Raw genomic sequence first — 22,615 nt, forward strand, 5'->3', positions numbered from 1 at the left:
TGAGTGCTGTGAAGTGTGTAAACCTGGCGATTCACAGACCTGTACCCCTGGGGATAAAAAGATATTATATGTTTATGAAAAATAAAATAAAATAAAAAAAAAAAGAATTTGCTACAGCTGAGCTCACAGAGGTTGCTGCCTGTGTTCTCCACGAGGATTTTGATGGTTTCCTTCCTCACAATTAGGTCCTTCCTTCATTTTTGAACTTACTTTTGTGTATGGCGTACGGAAGTGGTCCGGTTTCATTCCTTTGCATGTTGCTGTCCAGTTTTCCCAGCACCATTTGTAGAGGAGACCCATCTTTTTTTCCATTGGATATTCTTTCCTGCTTTGTTAAAGATGAGTGGACCATATAGTTGCGGGCCCATTTCTGAGTTTTCCGTTCTGTTCCATTAATCTGTATGTCTGTTTTGTGCCAGGACCATACTGTCTTGAGGATTTCAGCATTGTAATAGAGCTGGAAGTCTGGAATCGTGAAGCCCCCACCTTTGGTTTTCTTTTTCAGGATCACTTTGGCTATTCGGGGTCTTTTATGGTTCCATGCAAATTTTAGGATTATTTGTTCTAGCTCTGTGAAAGATGCTAGTGTTATTTTGATAGGGATTGCATCAAATGTGCAGATTGCTTTGGGTAGTACAGACGTTTTAATGATGTTTGTCCTTCCAATCCAGGAACATGGAATGTTTTTCAACTTCTTTGTGTCCTCTTTAATTTCTTTCATAAGTATTCCCTAGTTTTTAAAATACAGATTTTCACCTCTTTAGTTAGGTTTATTCCTAGGTATCTTACTGTCTTTGATGGAATTGTAAATGGGATGGATTCTTTAATTTCTGTTTCTGCTGCTTATTCATTGGTGTATAGAAATACAACAGATTTTTGTACATTGATTTTATATCCTACGACTTTGCTGAATTCATGTCTTAGTTCTAGCAGTGTTTTGGTGGAATCTTTTTTTTTTTTTTTTAGAAGTAGGCTCCATGCCCAGTGTGGAGCCCAATGTGGGGCTTGAACTCTCAACTCTGAGATCAAGACCTGAGATGAGATTAGGAGTTGGACACTTAACAAACTGAGCCACCCAGGGGCCCCTGGTGGCACGTCTTTTGTGATATTTATTATAAGTGATGCCAAGTGACCCTGTCAGTGGGAATTGAAAAAGTAAAAGATTGCCCAAGAGGAAGGAAGTAACAGCAGAAGTATGTTACAGTTTGTAATAACAGCTCAGTTTTAAAACCAGAAATCAAAAAAAGCCTTGCTGTATAAAACTGTCACATGTAGATTTGTGCTTACATCTTGAGTTACAGTTTGTAGAAAAGAATTAGATTAATCATAATTTTTTTTTTTCTAGGTAATTTTGTGAGAAAAATTTTGCAGCCTGCTTTTCATTTAATTGGCAGGGAAAATGACGATAGTACTTCAGAGACTGCAGGCCATGAATTTTCCCGTTTTCCTGAAACACCAATTAAACAAGGAATTTCCTGTAGCAAAATGTCCTCAGATACAGACAGAGGAGAGAGCTGGGCCTGGAATTCAAAGGAACCGGAGAGCCCGGGCTCAGCTGAGCTGAACAGTCCTGACCTATCATTTTTAGTTGTGAAGAATAATGTAGGAGAAAAGCATCTTTTCGTAGACCTCGGTAAGTGAGATTGCCAGCTCTCTGCTGGACTGTCCTTTTGTACCTCCCCGAGCAACCCATCAGTGCCCATCCGTCACTTTGCTGAGGATTCTTGCTGCCACCACCACTCCATAGCGACCGTGGAATCACTAGCAGAATGTGCCCCGTGAGCGAGGGTGCTGGAACATGACGAGGCTTCTGTTCTGAGGTCCTAGAGGGGTCCCTGCGGGACAGAGGCCCCAGGATGCCCTGAGTTCCAAAAGTGAATCGTCGGAGCTGGCACTTCCTCCGAAACGTCCAGAGGATTTGTGTCGGGCAAGTCTTGACAGGGGACAAGTGGACCAGTGCTCTCCAGTACTGGTAACAGGTTTCATTAGAACAGATATGGTAGAAAAATGGTCCTTTTATGTGGCAAAACAAGGCCAGTGGTTCTTCACTGAAGAGCTTTGCAGTGAGTGGTAGGGGTCATCTCGCCGCTCTTTGCCTGTCCTCACACTGGCTGTTTCATGCACACTTTCTTCGACGCTCCTTGCTTTTGGTCTACCAACCTGAGGACGTATGAGCACTGGGCAGAATGCAGCCTGGTTGGGTAACACATGGGCCACTCGGGGCCCCTCATTCAACCGGCTCCAGTCTGGTCAACTAAACCTCATTCTTTAAGATTTTTTAAGTAGGCTTCACGCCCAGTGCAGGGCCCAGCGTGGGGCTTGAACTCATGACTCTTGAGATCAAGACCTAAGCTGCAGTCAAGAGTCGGACGCCCGACTGACGGAGCCATGCAGGCGCCCCTAAACCTCATTTTTATACTGTGGCTCTAGCTTGTGGTTTGAAAGCTGTTAAGAGCACATTTTGCCACTGAGGGTTGGAGCAGCTGAGAGGGTGTCAGTGTCTAGAGGCTGGAGGAAACTAGGTTTAGCCTACAGGCAGGGTAATCCAGCCAGCCAGGCCAAGGGTAGGGAAGCGTTCCTGCTGCACTCTACCTTCCTAGCTAGCTACCCTGACAACCAGGTGCCAGAATTTGGAAATACAGTCAGATCCGCGGATTGCAGTGGTCTGGGTGTAAACAGCACAGGTTACGAATAGAGGAGCATTCTTCCAAATGACCAGTTTTGTTCTGTTAGGGGAATAGCCTCTCGAGGTTGTGCGAGTATGCAGTAAACTAGGGAGAAGGCCTGATGGGAAGTGATTCAGGGGGAGCAAAATAGCTGATCTCTGTACTCTGCCTCGACCCCAGTATTGAAGACCCGAAACAGAATACCCCAATTCATGATGGTTAGCCTTAAAAATTAGTTTACTGGGGCACCTGGGTGGCTCAGTGGATTAAGCCTCTGCCTTCAGCTCAGGTCATGATCTCAGGCTTCTGGGATCGAGCCCCACATCGGGCTCTCTGCTCGGCAGGGAGCCTGCTTCCCCTCCCCTCTCTGCCTGCCTCTCTGCCTACTTGTGATCTCTCTCCCTCTGTCGAATAAATAAATAAAATCTTAAAAAAAAAAAAAGTTTACCACACCAGCAAGGAAATTTCCATGATATGCTTGAAAGAAAGATTTCAAGAGTATACCCAGAATTATTTATATACCGAAAAGGACATTCCTTAAGGTGTCTTTTGAAAAGGACAGGGATTTAATAGTACACGCTGACATTTTTTTTTTAAGACTTTATTTTTTTAAAGTTATCTCGATCCCCAGCGTGAGGCACGAACTCACAACCCCGAGATCAAAAGTCACATGTTCTACTGACAGAGCCAGTCAGCCACCCCCAAAATTTTTTGAGGAAACTTTTTATTGAAGTATAACATTCAAACAGAAACGTGGCTAATTTGTGAGTGTGCAGGTCAGTGAATTATCACAAAATGAACATACCCTTGTCACCACGCCACCCTAGATGAGAAATAGAAGATTATCGGGATCCCAGAACCTCCTCCCTGTTTCTTCTAGTGAGTCCTCTTCCTCCTCCCCACAGGTGACTGCTAATCCATTCTCTAACACTGTTTTTGCCTGTTTTGCCTATTTCTGAACTTTATCTTTGGAATCCTATAGTATTTGTGGCTTGCCTTTTCACTCTCTTAATGGTGTCTTTGGTGAATGAAAGTAACTTTAAATAATAGTAGTCTGATTGACCATTTTCCTCTTAGTGTTTCTTGTATCTTGTTAAATCTTTCATTATCCCCAAATTATGAAGATATTTTCCTATCTATAAGACTTATTTTTTTACCTTTTATATTTAGATCTACAGTCCACTTGGAGTGGATTTTTGCCTGTTCTTTGAAGAGGAGTTAAGATTCTTTTTTTTTTTCCATATATGAATATCCATTTGTCTCAACACTGTTGAAATAACAGTCCTTTTCCTATAAGGACATCTTTGTCATAAGTCAATTGTCTATATATGTTTTGTCTTTTCCCGGATTATGTTCTGTTCCATTGTTGTATTGATCTGTTTTTGTGCCATTACCATTACTGTCTTAATACAGGTTTTTTTTAAGTCTTGATATCCGGTAGAATAACCCACCAACTTTGTTTTTTGAAATTTCTTGGCCGTTCTTGACCGCTTGTACTTCCATTTAAATTTTAGAATCAACTTGTCAGGTTACACACACACATGCACACACATAGCTAGAATTTTGATTTAGTTTGCATTGAATCTAGAGATCAACTTGGGAAGAATTGACATTTTTATGATATTTAGTGTTCCAGTTTGTGAACATGCTTTGTCATTCCACTAACACAGATGTTCTCTAATTTCTCTCAATGTTTTATAATTTTCTAAACAGAGAACTTACACATCTTTTGTTAGATTTATTCTAGGTTTTTGTTTTTGAGGGGTTTTTTGGTTTTGTTTTTTGTTTTTTGTTTTTTTTTGGCTTAAACAACAAACATTCCTTTCTCACAGCTGTGGAGGATAGAAGTGCAAGGTTAGGGTGCCAGCATGCGTGGGTTTTGGTGAAATCCCTGTCCTGGTTTACAGATCACAGTCTTCTCATTGTATGCTCACATAGTGGGGAGAGAACAATATTTGATTTTTTTGATGCCTCCCTTTTGGGATTTTTGACACCGAAAATACTCACTGCCTTGGAAGCTCTTTAATAGTCTCAAACTTTTTTTCCTAAATGATTTGCCCAACTTTACTATTTATTTACAACAGGAGGGTTACCCCCAAATAATCTTGTCTCGTTTTCTGTTTCTGCTTGTGGCATCTTCCATACCAACTCAACTTTATCTTAAGTTATGTATTGCTTTTCTTTTGTTTACAGCTAATAGAAAATAATTATTTTTTCATTTTTATTTTTGTTTATGTGAACATGAGTTTTTCTCCCACCTTCATTTTTTTATTGAGGTGTAATTGACATGCCACATTACATTAATTTCAGGTGGTCACCATAGTGATCTGAATTTGTATATATTGCAAAATGATCAGCACAGTAGCTCTATACTTAATTACAGAATATTTTTCTTCTGATGACAATTTCTAAGGTAATACTCTTTTAGCAACTTTCAAATATGCAATACAATGTTATTAACTATATGTGCCATGCTGTACATTACATCCCCATGACTTATGTTATAACTGAAGTTTGTGTTTTTTTTTTTTAAGTTACATTAAGGCAGGGATTTTTTTTTTTTTTTTTAAGATTTCATTTATTTACCTGACACAGAGAGAGAGATCACAAGTAGGCAGAGAGGCAAACAGAGAGAGAAGAGGAAGCAGGCTCCCCGCTAAGCAGAGAGCCTGATGCGGGGCTCGATCCGAGGACCCCGACATCATGACCCGAGCTGAAGGCAGAGGCTTAACCCACTGAGCCATCCAGGCACCCTGAAGTTTGTGTTTTTTGACTCCCTTTACCCATTGGCCTACCCCCACCTCCCCACCTCAAGCAACCACCAGTCTGTTCTCTGTATTTACTGGCCTGGGTTGTTTTTTTCTTTAATTTTTAGATTCTTTGTATAAGTGATATGGTATTTGTCTTTCCCTGTCTTATTTCACTTAGCATAATGCCCTTAAGGTCCACCTGTGTTGTCACAAATGGCGGGATTTCTCTCGCTCTTTTTTTTTAATGGTTAAATCATATTCCGTTTTGTGGAGACACATACATTTTTTTTCTTGTTTGATTTTCTTTATTCATTCATCTGTCCACAAGACAGTTTGTTTCCATATCGTGGCTATTGTAAGTAATGCTGCAGTGGATATGGTGATGCGTCTGTCTTTTTGAGTTAGTATTTTTATTTTATTCAGATAAATACCCAGAAATAGAATTGCTGGGTCATGCAACAGTTCTATTTTTAATTTTTTGAGGAACCTCCATACTGTTTACCCCAGTGGCTGCACCAATTTGCATTCCTGCCAACAGTGCACAAGGGTTCCCTTTTCTCCACATCCTCATCAGCGATGTTATTTCTTGTCTTTTTGATATATCCACTCTGACAGGTGTGAGGTGAGATGTCATTGTGATTTTGATCTGTATTTCCCTGATGATTAGGGATATCGAACATCTCTTGGCCATCTGCATGTCTTCTACAGAGAAATGTCTATTCAGATCCTCTGCCAAATTTTTAAATCAGATTTTTTTTTCTGTTGAGTCGTATGAGTTCTTTATATATCTTGGCTATTAACATCTTATCAGATATATGATTTGCAAATGTTTCCTCCCACTCAATGTGCAGCCTTTCCATTTTGTTGATGGTTTCTTTTCTCCGCAGAAGCTTTTAACTTTGATGATGTCCTGCTTGTTTATTTTGCTTTCGTTGCCTCTGCTGTTGGTGTATTTAAAACACCCATCTCCAAGATCCAGGTCAAGGAGCTTATTGCCTGTTTTCTAAGAGTTTTATGGTTTCAGGTCTTTGAATCATTTTGAGTTAATTTTTGTATATGGTGTGAGAAAGTGGTGCGGTTTTATTCTTTGGCATGTGGCTTTCCAGTTTTCCTGACTCACTCTTCCGAAGAAACTGTTCTTTCCCTATTGTATATTCTTGGCTCCTTTGTTGTGGATTAATTGAACATATAGACTTGAATTATTTCTTTGCCATCTGTTCTGTTCTGTTGATCTGAGTCTGTTTTCATTGCCAGTCCCGTACTGTTTCGATTACCATCGCACTGTGATGTAGTTTGAAATCAGGACCTGTGATGCCTCCAGCTTTGTCCTTCTTTGTTGGGATAGCTTCAGCCATTCTGGATCTTTTGTAGTTCGTATAAATTTTAGAATTCTTTGTTCAGCTCTGTAAACAAATGCCACTGGAGTTTTGATGGGGATTGCACTGCATCGTAGCTTGCCCTGGGTACTGTGGACATTTTAACAATATTTTTCCAGCCCATGAGGTTGGCCTGTCTTTCCATTTGTTTGCGTCATCTTCAGTTGCCTCATCAGTGTTTTGTGTAGTTTCCTGAATACAGGTCTTTTACCTCCTTGGTTAAGTTTATTCCTAGGTATGTTATTCTTTCCAGTGCATTGTAAATGGGACTTTTTAAAAATGGGATTGTTTCTTAATTTCTTTTTCTGATGGCTTGTTACTGTAGAGAAATGCAACAGATTTCTGTATTGTTGATTTTGTATCCTGCAACTTCACTGAATTCATTTATTCTAACAGTTTTTTGGTGGACTCTTTGGGGTTTTCTACATAGAAATTTCTGTACATAAACATCAGCAAATAGTGACAGTTTCACTTCTTTCCATTTTGGATGCCTTTTGTTTCTTTTCTTCCCTACTTGCTCTGGCTAGGACATCCAGTACCATGTTGGTAAAAGTGATGAGAGCAGTGTTCTTGTCTTGTTCCTGACCTTAGAGGAAAGGCTTTCAGCTTTCACCACCGAGTATGATGTAGCTATGTGTGTGTCACATTCAGGCTTTATTATGTTGAGCTGTGTTTCCTCTGCGCTCACTCTGTTGAGAGTTTTGATCATGCATGGATGTTGAATTTATATATATACATACATACATACATACATACATACGTACACATACACACACATTCTGTATATGTCTGTTATTTCCCTCTGGCTCAATGTGTGGTTTAAGGTTGATGTTTCCTCATTATTGATCTTCTGTCTGGATGATCAATCCATTGGTGTAAGTAGGGGTACTGATGTCCCCTACTGTCGTATTTCTATTTCCTGTTAGGTCCTTTAATATTTGGTTTATATATTTAGGGGCTCCTATGTTGGTGCCTAAATATTTGTAAGTGCTATATCCTCTTTTTGGACTGACCCCTTTGTCATTATGTAATGCCTTTCTTTGTCTCTTACTGCAGTCTTGTTTTTGAAGTATTTTGTCTGGCGAAAGTAGAGCTACCCTAGCTTTCTTTTGGTTTTGATTTGCGTGGAACATTTTTTTCCATCCCTTCACTTTCAGTCTGTGTGTGTTCTTATGTCTGAAATGGGTCTCTTATTGGGAGCATATAGTTGGGTCTTCTTTTGTTTTTACCCTTTCAGCTTCTCTGTGTCTTTTAGTTGGTGAATTTAATCCATTTATAGTAATTATTGATCAGTATGTACTTGTAGCCATTTTGTTCATTATTTTCTGGCTGTTTTTTCATTCTTTTTTTTTTTCTACTTCTCTTGCTCTCTTTCTTTGTGGTTGATGAATTCTTTAGTGGCATGCTTCCTTTCTCATTATTGCTCTTTTAGCTACTACGGCTTTTTGCTTTGTGGTTACCATGAGGCTTAAGTATAACAACTTACTGTCATAGTAGCCTATTTTAGGTTTATAACAACTTAAGTGTGAACTCATTCGAAGCTGTACATTTTTACACTCCACCCCCCCCCCCCTTTTTCCATTTTGCTGGTTACTTTTTATATCTTTTTGTCTTGTGCGTCCCTTAGCTCATTATTATTTTTTTTTTTAAAGATTTTATTTATTTGTTTGACAGAGAGAGAGATCGCAAGCAGACAGAGAGGTGAGGAAGCAGGCTCTCTGTCGAGCAGAGAGCCCGATGTGGGGCTCAATCCCAGGACCCTGGGATCATGACCTGAGCGGAAGGCAGAGGCTTAACCCACTGAGCCACCCAGGCAACCCCCTTAGCTCATTATTATAGTCGCAGTTACCTTACTCCTTTTTTGAGATCTTTACACTAGCTTCACACTTGATTCACATACTCCTTTAATATATAGTTTCCTTTACCAATGAGATTTATGCTTTTATACGTTTTGTTGTTACTAATTAGCAGTCCCCCCCTTTTGTTTTTTTTCCAGCTTAAAGATGTCCGTTTAACGTTTCTTGTAAGACCGGTTGAGTGGTAATGAACTTTTTTATCTCTTGCTTGTCTGGAAAGCTCTTTATCTGCCCTTCAGTTGTGAGTGATAACTTTGCCAAATAGCATATTCTTGGTTGGAAGTCTTTTTCTTTCAGTATTTGGAATATATTCTGCCACTCTCTGTGGCCTGCAACATTTCTGCTGAAAACATGTGCTCATAGTCCGATGGGGTCTCCTTGTATGTAACAAGTTATTTATTTTTTTTCTTGCTGCCTTTAAGATATTCTTTCTTTTTTTTTTTTTTTTAAACTGATGGCATTTTAATTATAATGTGTCTTGGTATGGGCTTCTCTGTTGCATTTATTTCATTTGGAATTCACTGTCCTTCTGGATCTGTGTGTCTTTCCTTCCCCAGGTTATTAAAGTTTTCAGTTATTTGTTCAAATAAGTTTTCTGGCCCTTTCTCCTTCTGGGATTCATATAATGTAAATGTTAGTCTTATCAGTGTTGTCTCAGAAGGCCCTTAAGCTATCTTCACTTTGTTTCCTTCTTTACTCTTTCCGCTGCTCTGTTGGGGGAGTTCCTCTGTCCTGTCTTCGAGTTCATTGGTCCGGCTTTGTCTAGTTTGCCTGTTGAACCCCTATAGTGTATCAAGATCAGTTTTTGTTTTTTCAGCTCTGTGATTTCTGTTTGCTCCTTCCTTCCATTTTCCAACTTTTTGTTGACGTTCTCACTGTGTTCATCCATCCCTCTGCCAAGTTTGGTGAGCATCTTTATGAACCATTACTTTGAACTCTTTTTCAGAAAAATTACTTCTCTCCATTCCGTTTAGGTCCTTTAAGAGTTTTATCTAATTTGTTTGGAATGCAGTCCTCTGTTCTTCATTTTGCTTGACTCTCTTTGCCTGATGAAAGAGCATTTCCTCCCAGTCTTGAAGGGTTGGCCTTGTGTAGGAGATGAAACTTCTCCTTCAACCCTGTCCTAGCTCTTGGTTGTTTCCCAAACTTTTGTAATTATCCAAGCAGCCTGTTTTAGCTTTTATGGTTCCCAGGACTTCAGAATATGCCAGGCCCAGTTAATGTCCCAAAGGGCAGGATCTCATTCAGCACCTGGGTTCAGGCTGATTGGAAACTAGACCCTCAGGTAGCAGCTTTAAGAGAATGGAAATATGTACAGTCATATGGGTCTGCAGATGTGAGTCCCACTGACCCGCACAGCTGGGGAACATGGAGGCATCCTGTGGGTGGTAGTTGCAAAACTCGGGACTTGCTGAGCATACAAGCTCGTTTCTGAGAGGTCCTGGTGAGCTGTGGTGAGGTGGGAGAACACAAAGATAGCATCACCTGGCCTGTGCTCCCTGGGAGCAGCTCTGGAGCTTCTAGATGTGTGCCAGACTTGAAGATTGCCCCCCAGGCCAAAGCTTTAGGACAAGCAGTTAGGCCTCTTTCCCAGAACGTTCCAGTCTTCTCTGTGTGCAGTGTGCAGGGGTGGCAGCCATCTAAGAACTCTCTCTCTGACTCATGCAGTCTCGTGAGCCCCCGGACCCAAAGCCCCCTGGCCACCAGAGCCAGGTGACTAAGGGCTATCCCCTAGGAGGCAGCTCCAAAATGCAGGGTACCCGATGTCAAAACTGGGGCACGAGATGCTTCTCCAAGTTCCCCTCAAGTTACCAGAGATGCTGGTGCTGTGAAGCACAGCAGGAGAGAGGACGGAAATACTGCCCGCCCTCCAAGGTCTCAGGGAAGGTTTCCGGGCAGACCCTACCGGCATGTTAATGTCATTAGAAACCTGCCCCATCCGCCGCAGCAATTGTGATCGCTAATAGGCTTCTTAGACTGCGCGCGCCCCTGGGCCTGTTGCCTCTTGCTGAGCCCTAGGGATGGTGGCTGTTGAAGAACTCCTTCTCTGTCGGTCTTAGTTCTGCAGGACCTGTGAGCGTCAGTCCAGCAGGCCACCAGAGCCCGGTGATGGAGAGGAGTCCCCAGGCAGCAACTGCAAAAGTCAGGGCACCAGACGAAGGGCCTAAGCCCTGTTCTGGAAGATCCCAGGGAGCTGAAAGGTGCGAAAATTTTGTCCACTGAGCTCCATGCCCTGAGGGCCCTTCTGGAGGCTCCTATAAGTGTGCCAGACCGGAAGCTTGACCTTTGGGCTGGGGCTGTGGCTCAAGCAAATAGGCCTCTTGCTCAGAAGCTGGGTGTGTTTCCGTGTGTCTCTGTGCAGTGCCCTGGGAGTGGTAGTGTCCCGAGCACTGTCCTTCCAGCGGTTACAGTCCTGGGGACCCAGGAACCAAGCCACCTTGGACTTCAGAGCCGGGTGATCAAGGGCTCACCTGAAAAATGGGTCCCCACATGTAAAAACTCGGGCACCAGATGGGAATAGACACTTTCCTCCAGGAGCTTCTGGTGCTCTGGAACACAGCAGAGGGGGAGCCAAAGCCAGCCTCGCTCCTCTGGCTGGAGTGAGGCTGAGGGGGCGGGCAAAGATGGCACCCACTAAGAAAAGGGAGGGGGGAAGGAAAAGGGGGAGAAAAAAGGAAAAGAAAAAAGGTGGCAGCCACCGGCTTAGAGAGGCAGAGAGGATGATGGCGCCCACCACCTCCATCCCTGGAGAGTATCCCTCAGTCCAGCGCTTTAAAGTTTGGAAATGAGTCCCTTTCACATAAAGTCTGGGCACTTTCGGAAGGGCTGCTTGTGCACTAGGCCTTGGGGTGAGTGAGTGTGCAGGCGAGCCCTTAAGAGCCCTTCGTCAGTTAGCCACAGCCCGGTCTTCAAAGCCAGATGTTTCTGGGGCTCATCTCTTAGGGGCAGGCCTTAAAAGTTGGGGTACCTAATGTGAGTTATGAGCCTTTGCTTTCAAGGAGAAGCTCCCGGTTTTGAATTCCCTGCCAGTTGTGGGAGTTGCCCTGGGGGTGGGGCTTATGGTGAGATTGTGTCTCAGCCTTTCCCACGTGTTTCCATGTGGTTTCCCTCTCATTGGGTGAAGGAGTCATTCTGCCAGGTTGTAGGTTTTTTTTCGGAGGAAATCGTTCCCAAATACCGCTGTAGCTTTGGTGTGTTCCCATGTAGAGGGGAGTTCAAGCTCTTCATATATCGTCACCTTGAACCAGAACCGGTTGTTTCTCTAATAATGCTATTCAAAATTAATATTTGCTGACTGTAAAAACAAATGATGGAAAACATGCATTCATAATTGTTTTATTAATTTTTAATAATAGGAGTTTATACAAGAAATAGAAACTTCCGGCTGTATAAGTCATCGAAGATAGGGAAGCAGGTGGCTTTGGAGATTGCTGAAGACAACAGATTTTTTCCTGAACAGTCCAAGAATATTTCTGAAGAAAATCAGTATTTCCTGTCTTCTTTGGTCAGCAATGTCAGGTATATAGTATCAAAATCACACCGTTGTGCATTCATGAATGTTTATTAAACAGTGAATGACATTGTGTAGTACCAAAATGTGAATTGTGTAAATTCATTCTAACTTAAGAATTCTTAAATTCTAGATTAGCTTTCTTTTTATAAGAAAGAAAACAAAAACTACTTGAATTCCATTTGGAAATAGAGTTACTGTTAATATCTACTTTCCACGGATATACATTCATATGTAAAATTTACATATCTCCTTCATTCAAAGAATATTTTCTTGAGATCATTATTTATGTGGTTATGTCAGTTGTTTTATCCACTTAACGTTATATCATGACTATCTGCCAAGTTAATGACTCGCAACAGTTAGTTATAACTAAAACTTTTATTGCCTATATAATTTTCCATTATACTGATGAACTCTAATTTATTGTCAGTTTTGTTGTCGAACACTGAAGGTGCCACCTTTTGGTCATTTTTAAAAAGTGTGAAAGACCTCTTTCAACAGAAACGTTTGCCTCCATTTCTATACCCGGGTTGGCAAATTTTGTTAGTCCAAACCACATTTAACGATCAAACTAAATTGCCTTCCTCAATTGATTTGCTCTACTTCTTTTTCCTTTGCTTTCTCTAGATATAGTTCTCAGGAGAAATCCCGTAGAAATGGATGTTCATAAAATACTTAAAATACTTCGCTGGAGGGGAAGTTGTGTCCACATGTCCACTTGCCATCAGTTACTCAGGAGGGTGGGAAGACGGGTGGTTTCTCTTCATATTATTTCTGGACTTTGAGTTCTTTCATAACATTTTTCAGACGGAACGTCAAAGTCTTAGTTTCCTTACCTTTAAAATGGACATGATGTGACCCACTCTCTTAGGGAGTTGTGAAGATGGAGGGAGTTAAAACTGGACACAAAAGGACAGCCATGCCCGGCATATGGTAGCCTCTCAGTAAATGTTAGTTGTTAGCAATAGCAGTTCCATGATTCTGGAAGCACTGTACAGATACTGGAAAAATTGTATGACAGCTGCTGCTCACTGCTGTTGGCCCAAGAGTGGCTTCTTACTTTGTCTTGTATGGGAAAAGCACCACGGCCTGTAAGATTGCCTAAAGTCATCTCCCTGTTACCAAACCCCATTTCCTTTGTAGTTTCAGCATTAATTCCACAGAAGTGGAGTTCTACTGAATAAGGGTTTCCTTAATTTTCTTTTGTGGTTCCAAGTAAATACTGGGTACATTTCTTCCTGAAATGAAAGCTAAATTCTTTAGGGTTATAAATGCATCTTTTGGTTAATTTTAATTATTTTTTCCTTTGCTCTCATCCCTCCTTCCTTCTTCCCTTCTCCTCCCCACATTATTCACACTTTTTCAAATCATTGTAACAAAAATTTTAAAGGCGCTATACTTTCAAAGAGTAGAATTATATACTTCATTCCGTGGCTTCAGCAGTCCCAGATCCTCTGATTCACACTGTAGTTGAAAAAAGTATTTTAAATGATCACCAGACTAGTGTTGGGATTGGTGTTTTTGTAGGCAAGTGTGACTTCATTGTCCTAGAAGAATTAGCTGTTGAATAAAGGATTTTAACGTGGAACTATGTGAAATTCAATTTCCTTTCTGTAGCCATCTCTCTTTGATTCTGAGATCACCTTACTTTATTTTTTCCAATATTTTCTTCAGATTCTCAGATACTTTACGAATTCTGACCTGTGACACATCTCAGAATGAACAGAAACGAGTTGAATATTTTAACAGTACCAGCACTAAAGGTAATTTTAAGAAAACAAATTCCTATGAAAATTTAAGGATACAAAGTCTGTTTTGCCTTAAAAATCTTAACTCTTCAAGATTCTTATCTACTGATCCTTTAAAACAACTTAGTTTGTATTCAAATTGGAAAACATATAAAGAAAAGATACCTTTTTTTTAAGATTTTATTTATTTATTTGACAGACGGAGATCACAAGTAGGCAGAGAGGCAGGCAGGAGGGGTGGGGAAGCAGGTTCTCTGCTGAGCAGAGAGCCTGATTCGGGGCTCAATCCCAGGACCCTGAGATCATGACCTGAGCTGAAGGCAGAGGCTTAACCCACTGAGCCACCCAGGCACCCCAAGAAAAGATACTTTTTAAAGCGTATTCACTAATTTTCATTTTATGGTGATTTTGAGGGGGGGGGGGGAAGCCCAGAAGAAAATAAAGTAGTTTTGTTTGTAGAAAGAAACCCCTATTAAAAGAAAAACTAACAGTACTCTTCCCCTCTGTCCACAATCACAGATGGACAGCCGCTGTTTGTTTCCACTGAACCCAGAGGAGCTTTCCCTGTATTCTCTCATTCTTTTAATGGCTGCAGAGTTTTTTCATGAAATGCACATGTTCTTCATTCTTATACTGAAAAATGGGCTTTTTCTATCAATACATTAACTCTCTAGTAAACATTTTTACACATATTTTGGGCCATCATTATTTACAAGAGCAAAAAACTGGAAACAATCTAAATGTACAAAATGGGGTTGGTGACACTACTATAACATACTCTGTAGCCATTTAATTTAAATTTGTAAAGCCAATATAAAATAGAAAATTTCCGTTTATGATATTAAGAGAAAAAAGTAGACTCCAACATTATTTGAGAGGTGTGATCCCAAGTTCATTAAAAATGTGGGTAACATTTTCTTTGGTTTATTTTCTTCTGATTGTTTAACAGTCATTTCTAGACATTGCCTTGGACTTCATTTCTCTCATTTCTGCTTCAGTATATTTTCCATAGTTTCTCCAACTATGTACATTACCTCTGTAAGTGAGATATAGGTTTTTTTTTTTTTTTTTATTTGACAGAGATCACAAGTAGGCAGAGAGGCAGGCAGAGAGAGAGGGGGAAGCAGGCTCCCTGCGGAGCAGAGAAGCCCGACGCGGGGCTCAATCCCAGGACCCTGGGATCATGACCTGAGCTGAAGGCAGAGGCTTTAACCCACTGAGCCACCCAGGTGCCCCTGAAATATAGGTTTTATTTTAAGAAAAGTAGATACTTCTGTGTTTAAAAGTTAAATGACATTTTAAATAAGTTATCATAAATTATTCCAGTAGATTCTTAGATACAAAATATAACTGATCCTACAGCTGAGGATCATGGGAGAACACACCTATCGCTAACAAGTGGAGTTTGGTCCTGGCTTCAGTGTGGAGAGCTCGTACCATGAGGACCTGTGGGGCATCTCAGGAAAAGGGCATTAGAAAAGATTTATTACAGGATGCAGGCTTGAGTTAGGTGATTTTGAGAAGTGTCTAAGGAGACATGGATTTGTTTCAAAGAGACGATTGGATGACTATCTTCATAAATTTTATCTAGAAGGAAGGCAGGTTACAGTGGGTGTAAAGCTGTAATTGGTTAAGAAGGAGCAATTACTTGTATCAGGTAAGGGGGGGGGTGTTGGTCATTTTTGCGGTTTGGAAAATGTTCTTGTTTTGTCTGTGTTCAGACACAGTTATGGAGTGAGTGGTCTTGTTTTTTTCATGAATCATCTTGGCCACAGAGCGGCCTTATCTGATGTTGAAATTCTGTAAGATAATTCCTTATTAGCAGGAAAGCACCGTTGCTGAGCTGTCGGGGACCAGCCTAGTGTGTCGCAACATCAAGGCTGAGCTGATAGCGGTAGGCTGGCTCTGGAGTACAAGGGGTTGCTTTTCTCTTTATCAAAATGAAGAAAGCAGTTGAAATGATTACAGGTGCTTCTTAGGAATCGTAGTTAACATTGGACTTAACTTCAAGGTTTGACTTTTCCCTGCTTGCTTGTAGAGTAAGCAAGAACCCGTGACTGCCTGAAACCATGGAAACAAAAAAGTTGCAGGGGCTCCATAACCTACAATTGTCCTAAAGAACAACTTTCAACATTTAACTCTTCGACTCTTAGCTGCTCTAACTATAATTAATTTTTCTCTCTGTTGCAGCAGGAAACATTGAAGGTTTTCATTGTTCACCCTACCCTGAAATTGACCAGTTTGTTCTTTCTTTGGTGAATAAAAATGGCATTAAAGGAGGTAAAGATAATCTTATTCTTTATTCACTGTAATATGACAGAGTTTTAATACCTTTAGAAACATTATTTGTATTTTAGGAATTCGACACTGGAGCTACTTTTTCCCAGAGGAATTACTGGTTTATGATATTTGTAAATATCGCTGGTGCAGAAACATTGGGAGGGCCCACAAGAGCAATAATATCATGTAAGTAATGTTGTTTACTAACGAGTTCTGTGTATTTAACCTATATTATTTTAAATGTTTATAATTTGTACGGTTGAACATAAAAATGACTTTGGTTTCTACAATAAATTTAGTTGTATCAAATATTGTATTTGGGTTCTGTTTTATAGTATTGAATTTGGCTATGTTAATTATCACCTTGCTTCATAGCACATGTCATCTTTATTTGTACTTTATTTGGTAATATAATCCCTTAGGTAGTATAATCTTGAGAAGAGAGACAGGCCTGAGCAGGGCTAGGAAGAAATTAGAGGCAATAGACAGGTGAGCGAACAGGGACGAGGAAGTGTCTCTCTCTCGTCCTTGACATTTTATGGTGTGTAAGTTGAAATTGAACAAATTTGGGTGAAAAGGAAATTACTCAGTGTTACGAGTTGGAGTTAACATTAACATGGTCAAGACAAAGAATGGTACTGGATGGCCCAGTTAGTTAAGCGTCTGCCTTCGGCTCAGGTCATGGGTCCTGGAATGGAGCTCCTTAAGTCAGGCTCTCTGCTCAGCGGGGAGTCTGCTGCTCTCTCTGTGCTCTCCGTGCCTCTCTCTCTCCCTCCCTCTCCTAAATAAATAAATAAAATCTTATGAAAAAGAAAAACAGAGAATCATATTGAAGGGAACCAATATTTATCGAATGCTTGCTGTATACACCAGGCCCTATGTTAGGAGTTTTCTTTAAAATCCCCCTGGCAAAAGGAGAGGAAGTGAAGGGTGAAGTAGAATTTTCGATAATTCAAGGATATGGTGAGAATAGGAATAAGACAGAAACCCAGTAGTTATCAGTTATGATATGGGAAATTTTGCTGTTTTGTATTTAATATCAAAGCTGAGACTTCTGTATATCAAGTGTATATAGCGCGTGTGCCAGATGTGAGGAAAGATCGTGAAGCTTTTGCTAGAAAGCTGGAAACATTGTGGGAGGCATCTTTCAGTGCTACACATCTGTATGCAGATTAGCTTAGTTTAAAAAAAAATCAAACACTATATGCTCAATACACAAAAGCTGTCACTTAAAATAACACAAAGGAAAAGCTTCCCCACAGGCCCAGAACCAATGATAACCGTGGTTATGGTTTTGGTATATCTTTCTCATCTTTTACTCTATGTATTTTACCAGGAATTCATTATCATAAGATGATCATCCTTTAACTTTTTGAGATTCTCAGGTTGCTACATATTTCTTTCTGGAAAATTACCTGCTTCTATTATGTATCCATAATCTCTTCTTTTTCTTAACTGTGAAATCCCCGTACATATAAAAGCATGTATTCTCATGTGCGGGTACACCTCAAAGGCACACTGAAATGATCACGTATGCTGTCTGCCACCCACCGTGAGAAGTGGAACTTGACCAAACCTCAGAAACGCTCTGTGGGACCAACCCGTTTCCTCCTTTGCTCTGACCATCTGAGATAATAATAACTCTTGTCCTGGGTTTTGTGTTCATCTTGCCCTTGCTTTCTTTAAATGTTTTTGTCCCCCATACATATTTATATTTCCAAGCAATAGATTGTTTTGTTTTCCGTGTTTCTGCATCTTGTGTAAACTGCATCCTCAGAATTGCTTTTTGGTCAACATTGAATTCGTGGGGTTCATCCATACTGCAACATGCGGCCGTTGCTTATTTTTTCCACTGTGGTGTGGTGTGCCGTTATGTAAATATGAACGTGCGCGTCTGTTTCCCTCCTCTGGACATCTGGCTCGCTGGCCTGAGCGACGCCGCTGTAGGTGCTCGGGTACATCCTGCCTGTGGCCCGTGTGCCAGAGTTTCTCAAAGTCCGTGCCTGAAGGCAGCATTGATGTGTGATAGAGTACGCCCAGATTTCACATTACTACGTAAGTAATTTTCCCAAATGGCCAGCTAATTCTCCCGCCAGCAGTGTTTTCAGGTATTTTCTGCTGTTCCATAATCTCACCAAGGTATATTTTAAAAATCTCTGGCTGATCTGGTTGTATAAGAGGACACTGTGGTTTTCATCTGAATTTACCAGATCCCTAATGAATATGACACTGGATGATCAAACCACACTCACACGAAACAGCAGTCTGACCCGAGGTCAGGCTGACGAGTACGTTCTAAGATTCAAGAAATCCAGAGGCGGTCCCGTGCTATGAGCTATGGGTCATTACTATCACATCCCATGACTTACTCATAACGGAAGGTTTGTAAGTAAGGTTTGCGTCCTTGAACTCATTCTTACATAAAAATACTTACTAGTGTGGTGTGTGTCCTTCTGAGCATTGCATAATCTCTCAAACCTTGGAATTAGCGGACGCTGCCACCCCAGTTCTCTCTTATTCCACATTGACGGTTATGGCCCTTGGTTTTTTGTTTTCTTAAAGCCCTATGAGGTTTTTTTTCTTTTTCTTTTTTTTAAGATTTTATTTATTTGAGAGCAAGAAAGGGAGAGAATAAGCAGGGGGAAGGGACAGAGGGAGAAGCAGACTCTCCGCTAAGCAGGGAGCCTAATGCGGAGCTCGATCCCAGGACAATGGGATCATGACCCAAGGCAAAGGCAGATGCTTAACAGACTGAGTCACCCAGGCGCCCCGATTATGGTCCTTGTTATCACAGTCACCACCAAAAACCTCAGCTCAACAAAGGCCATCACTGAAAGGAATGAAAGCTGTTACAATATGGAAGCTGGGAACACTAAGCAAGTAGAATGTGGGGTGCCTGACAGATGTCCAGTATCGCAGTGTTTCCCTAGAAAGATGCAAATACTCTTCATGGCCTGGGGACAGTCTGGTGTACAGCCGGGGGACTGCAGCCCTGCGGTCTTTATGAGGATGGTCCAGGTTTTCTGAAACTTTTTAGGTTTGCTCAGTTTGGTATCTTTTTGTCTAGTACTTTGTCTGTTTTACCAAAATTTCTAATGTTACTGGCAGAAATTGTTCTTAATGTTCTTAAATTTTTAATGTTTTATGATTTGTAGTTACATCTGCGCTTAATTTCTGATAACATTTGTGTCTAGCTAATTTATTTTTGATCAAGCTTGGCAAGAATTGTATTAGTTTTCACATTTTGGCCTTGTTGATTCTTTTAAAATCTTGCTTCTTATTACTTCCTGCTTTTTATTTTATTAGAGTTTTATTTTTCATTTCCCAAGTTAGTTATTTATTGGCCTTTAGCCACTCTTTTTTGTGATTTGATGCTTTTAGGATTCTAAATTTCTCTCCAAATCTCATTTTAGCTCTGTTTCCCATATTTTACTATGTATTTTCAGTTCCATTCATTTTCTAATTTACATCATGATTTTTGAGTAATTGATTATTTAGAAATGTTTCCATTTCCAAGTTATGGGTTTCTATTAGCTATTTTTGTTACTTTTTTAAAAAGATTTTATTTATTTGGGAGAAAGAGAAGGCGGGTGCATGAGAGGGTGGGGAAGTGGCAGAGGAGGGGGACGAGCAAACTATGGGGAGAGGAGCCCGATGCGGGGCTTGATCCCAGGACGCTGAGATCATGATCCAGGCCAATACCAGGCCAATACCAAGAGCCTGATACTTAGCTGATTGAGTCAGCCAGGGGCCCCACTGTTACTTATTTCTAAACAATTTGCTTTGTGGTCAGAGATGTGTTGTGTGAATACTTTTAATGAGACGGACCTGGTACCCTAGCACACTCAGTTTTTATAATTGTTTTATATGTGAACTTCTAATGATCTGAGGCAATGTTCCTATAAGCCTATTATAGCAAACGTGTTAATTGCTTTTAATTTTATTAAAACATGCTTTTTAGGTCATTCACATTTTCTGCACCCTCACTGAATTTTTTGTGATTATTTGTATCAGTTACTAAAAGAATGTTTTTTAAAATCTTGATTTATGGTACACGGTTTGTTTATCCTTGGAGTCCTGTCAGTTTTGCTCATTCATTTTGAAGCTGTCATATTTGGCGGGAACAGGTCGGGGACTAGGTCTTCTTGGGAAGAACTTTTGCCGATGTGTGTTATTTTGCCCTAAAGCCCACTTGGGGTGTTATTTTTGACATCCAGAGTTTTCTTTGGGTTGGTGTATATTTATTTCCATCCTTTTACTTCTTACCTGGTCTCCATCTTGAAGTCGTAGGCACGTCTCTGGTAAGCAGCATGTAGATGAATTTTGTTATCCATCCAGTCTGGGGATTAAGTAATAACTCCCCCCCCCCTTTTTTTTCCCCAATGTAAAGGATTTTGGTTGATCTGAAAAATGAAGTTTGGTATCAGAAATGTCATGACCCTGTATGTAAAGCAGAAAACTTCAGATCGGACTGTGAGTTACTAATTTTTACATATGTACCAAGTGAAAAGTGGAAAGCTACATAGAAGAGTGAAACTGTTTTCTTGTCCAGGTTTTCCATTACCTGCTGAAGTGAGTCTCCTTTATCTTCTCAAAGAGGTGAGCGCAGGTTTGAGTTTCTCTCTCATTCCTAATCTGTTCTCGGTACGACAGTATAACTGAGCTGTGCGCCATGTCCTCAGGACGTGTTGTCACATAGGAGTGTGCCCCAGTGACTGGGCCGGCGTCTGCACACACCCACTCGTGCGTGCCCGCGGGCTTCCTCTGCTGCACTCGGTGTGCAGACCCACCTGTTGGACCGTGCCCAGCCAGGGACAGTCTCTCCCTCTTGGCTTTAGGAAGATCAAAATACTAATCTTCGTGTTTATTTCAACAACTCTGTCTGTAGGTAGAATTGCTAGAAGTAGAATTATGTCAAAGGGTGTGTGCATTTTAAATTTTGGTAGAAATTACCAGATGGCCAAATTGACTTTGTCCTTTTAAAAACTTATTTCCCCAAATCATTCACACTTATTGTGAGAAAAAATTAGAAGATACATGAAAAGCCAACAGGGATAAACTCCTCCTTGCCTAGAATTTGACCAGTCAGGGATAACTGATGTGCTTTGGCAGATATCTTCCAGAATTTCTGTTGATGTATGCTCATATATATATTTTCAAAATCACAGTATGCATCTTACTTTATAGATCTTTTTTCCTAATTTGTTTTCATGAGTACATATTACCAGTTGGTATCCATAAAAATGGTAGGACATAAGGCTTCACAAATTTTTTTTTTATAGATTTTATTTATTTATTTGACAGAGATCATAAGTAGGCAGAAAGGCAGGCAGATAGGGAGAAGAAGGCTCTCTGCTCAGCAGAGAGCCCAATGTGGGGCTTGACCCCAGGACCCTGAGATCATGACCTGAGCTGAAGGCAGAGGCTTAACCCACTGAGCCACCCAGGCGCCCCTAATGAGAACTTTTTATTAACTCTTTGATCATGTTATTTTCCAGATTGAACATTTTAGTGTTCCTTTTCCCCACATCTATCACCCTTTTCCTTTCTGGTGTTCTGGTTAGAATAAAAGTTACCTGCTACACGCAGATTAAGTGAGCTCAGTTGACATTCTGGGTAGTGGTCTGCTGCCTATTCACTTTGACTAAAAAATGTCTCCAGCACAAATTCATACAACTAACATAGACATGGTAGGAGCAGGACCAACATAGCTGATAGCCAGATTCCCTGGTAAACTGTTAGGTTAAAAAGTGAAATAACCAAGAGAAAATTAATTTGTAAAAATAAACTTTGCCTCTAAGAGGAGGAGGTGTATGTCATCCTTAATGTTTGGAGACTTATTTTGAGGCACGTTTGTGGTTTCATTGGATTTTTAAAAATAACTTTTCTGCTTATCCAGTAATACCTCAAAAATACCAAGTTGAAAGTAGCTTTGGTACATCGTATTACCACTGCTTGGACAGAATTTTTTTATTATTATTTGAAACAGAAAATTAATAAAAGAACAGCTTAATGAATACCCATGTACCTATCACATCATTTTAACAGTTTATATTCTGTCCTTTCTGCTTCCCCTGGCTTTTTTGCTTTTAGTATTTTAAAATGAATTGCCAATCAGTGTTAGTTACCTAGTTTTCTGTTGCATTCATCCTCTTAGTTTTTTAAACATTTCTCTTTTTTTTATTGCCCCTGTAGAAATGTTGCCCAACGACAGGGAGCTCTCCCTTCACCTAGATTTGCCATCGCTAACACGTGGCCACATTTGTGTTCTCCCTCTGCTGTTCGGGCGCACTTTGTTATTTTGGAGAACTTTTTGTCTTAGTCCATTCAGGCTGCTATAACACAGTACCGCAGGCAGGATGGCTCGTAAACCAAGAAGGTGCTTTCTCACAGTTCTGGAGGCTGGAGGTGTGAGCTGAGGGTAC

The 22,615-nt window shown here is 40.6% G+C and overlaps 1 protein-coding gene across 9 annotated transcripts in view; it reads left to right on the forward strand.

Moving 5' to 3' along the window:
* Window positions 1-22,615, forward strand: part of LOC111144427 (primase and DNA directed polymerase) — a 67,198-nt gene that overhangs the window by 35,378 nt on the left and 9,205 nt on the right. For 6 of the 9 annotated variants that reach the window (XR_002640394.1, XR_002640397.1, XR_002640396.1 and 3 more), the window contains exons 9-15: window positions 1,346-1,633; window positions 12,005-12,167; window positions 13,837-13,925; window positions 16,101-16,190; window positions 16,268-16,376; window positions 20,581-20,663; window positions 20,743-20,789. Coding sequence is in view for 3 of the 9 variants with exons in the window: in XM_022498723.1 (XP_022354431.1) it covers window positions 1,346-1,633; window positions 12,005-12,167; window positions 13,837-13,925; window positions 16,101-16,190; window positions 16,268-16,376; window positions 20,581-20,663; window positions 20,743-20,789 (869 nt within the window). In the remaining 6 variants the exon portion in view is untranslated. The remainder of the gene's footprint in view (window positions 1-1,345; window positions 1,634-12,004; window positions 12,168-13,836; window positions 13,926-16,100; window positions 16,191-16,267; window positions 16,377-20,580; window positions 20,664-20,742; window positions 20,790-22,615) is intronic. The other 3 variants (XR_002640398.1, XM_022498725.1, XR_002640399.1) reach the window with 2 other exon arrangements.

The sequence above is a fragment of the Enhydra lutris genome, unplaced genomic scaffold (assembly GCF_002288905.1).
Source record: "Enhydra lutris kenyoni isolate GAN:26980312 unplaced genomic scaffold, ASM228890v2 scaffoldscaffold11, whole genome shotgun sequence".
NCBI classification, from domain to species: domain Eukaryota; kingdom Metazoa; phylum Chordata; class Mammalia; order Carnivora; family Mustelidae; genus Enhydra; species Enhydra lutris.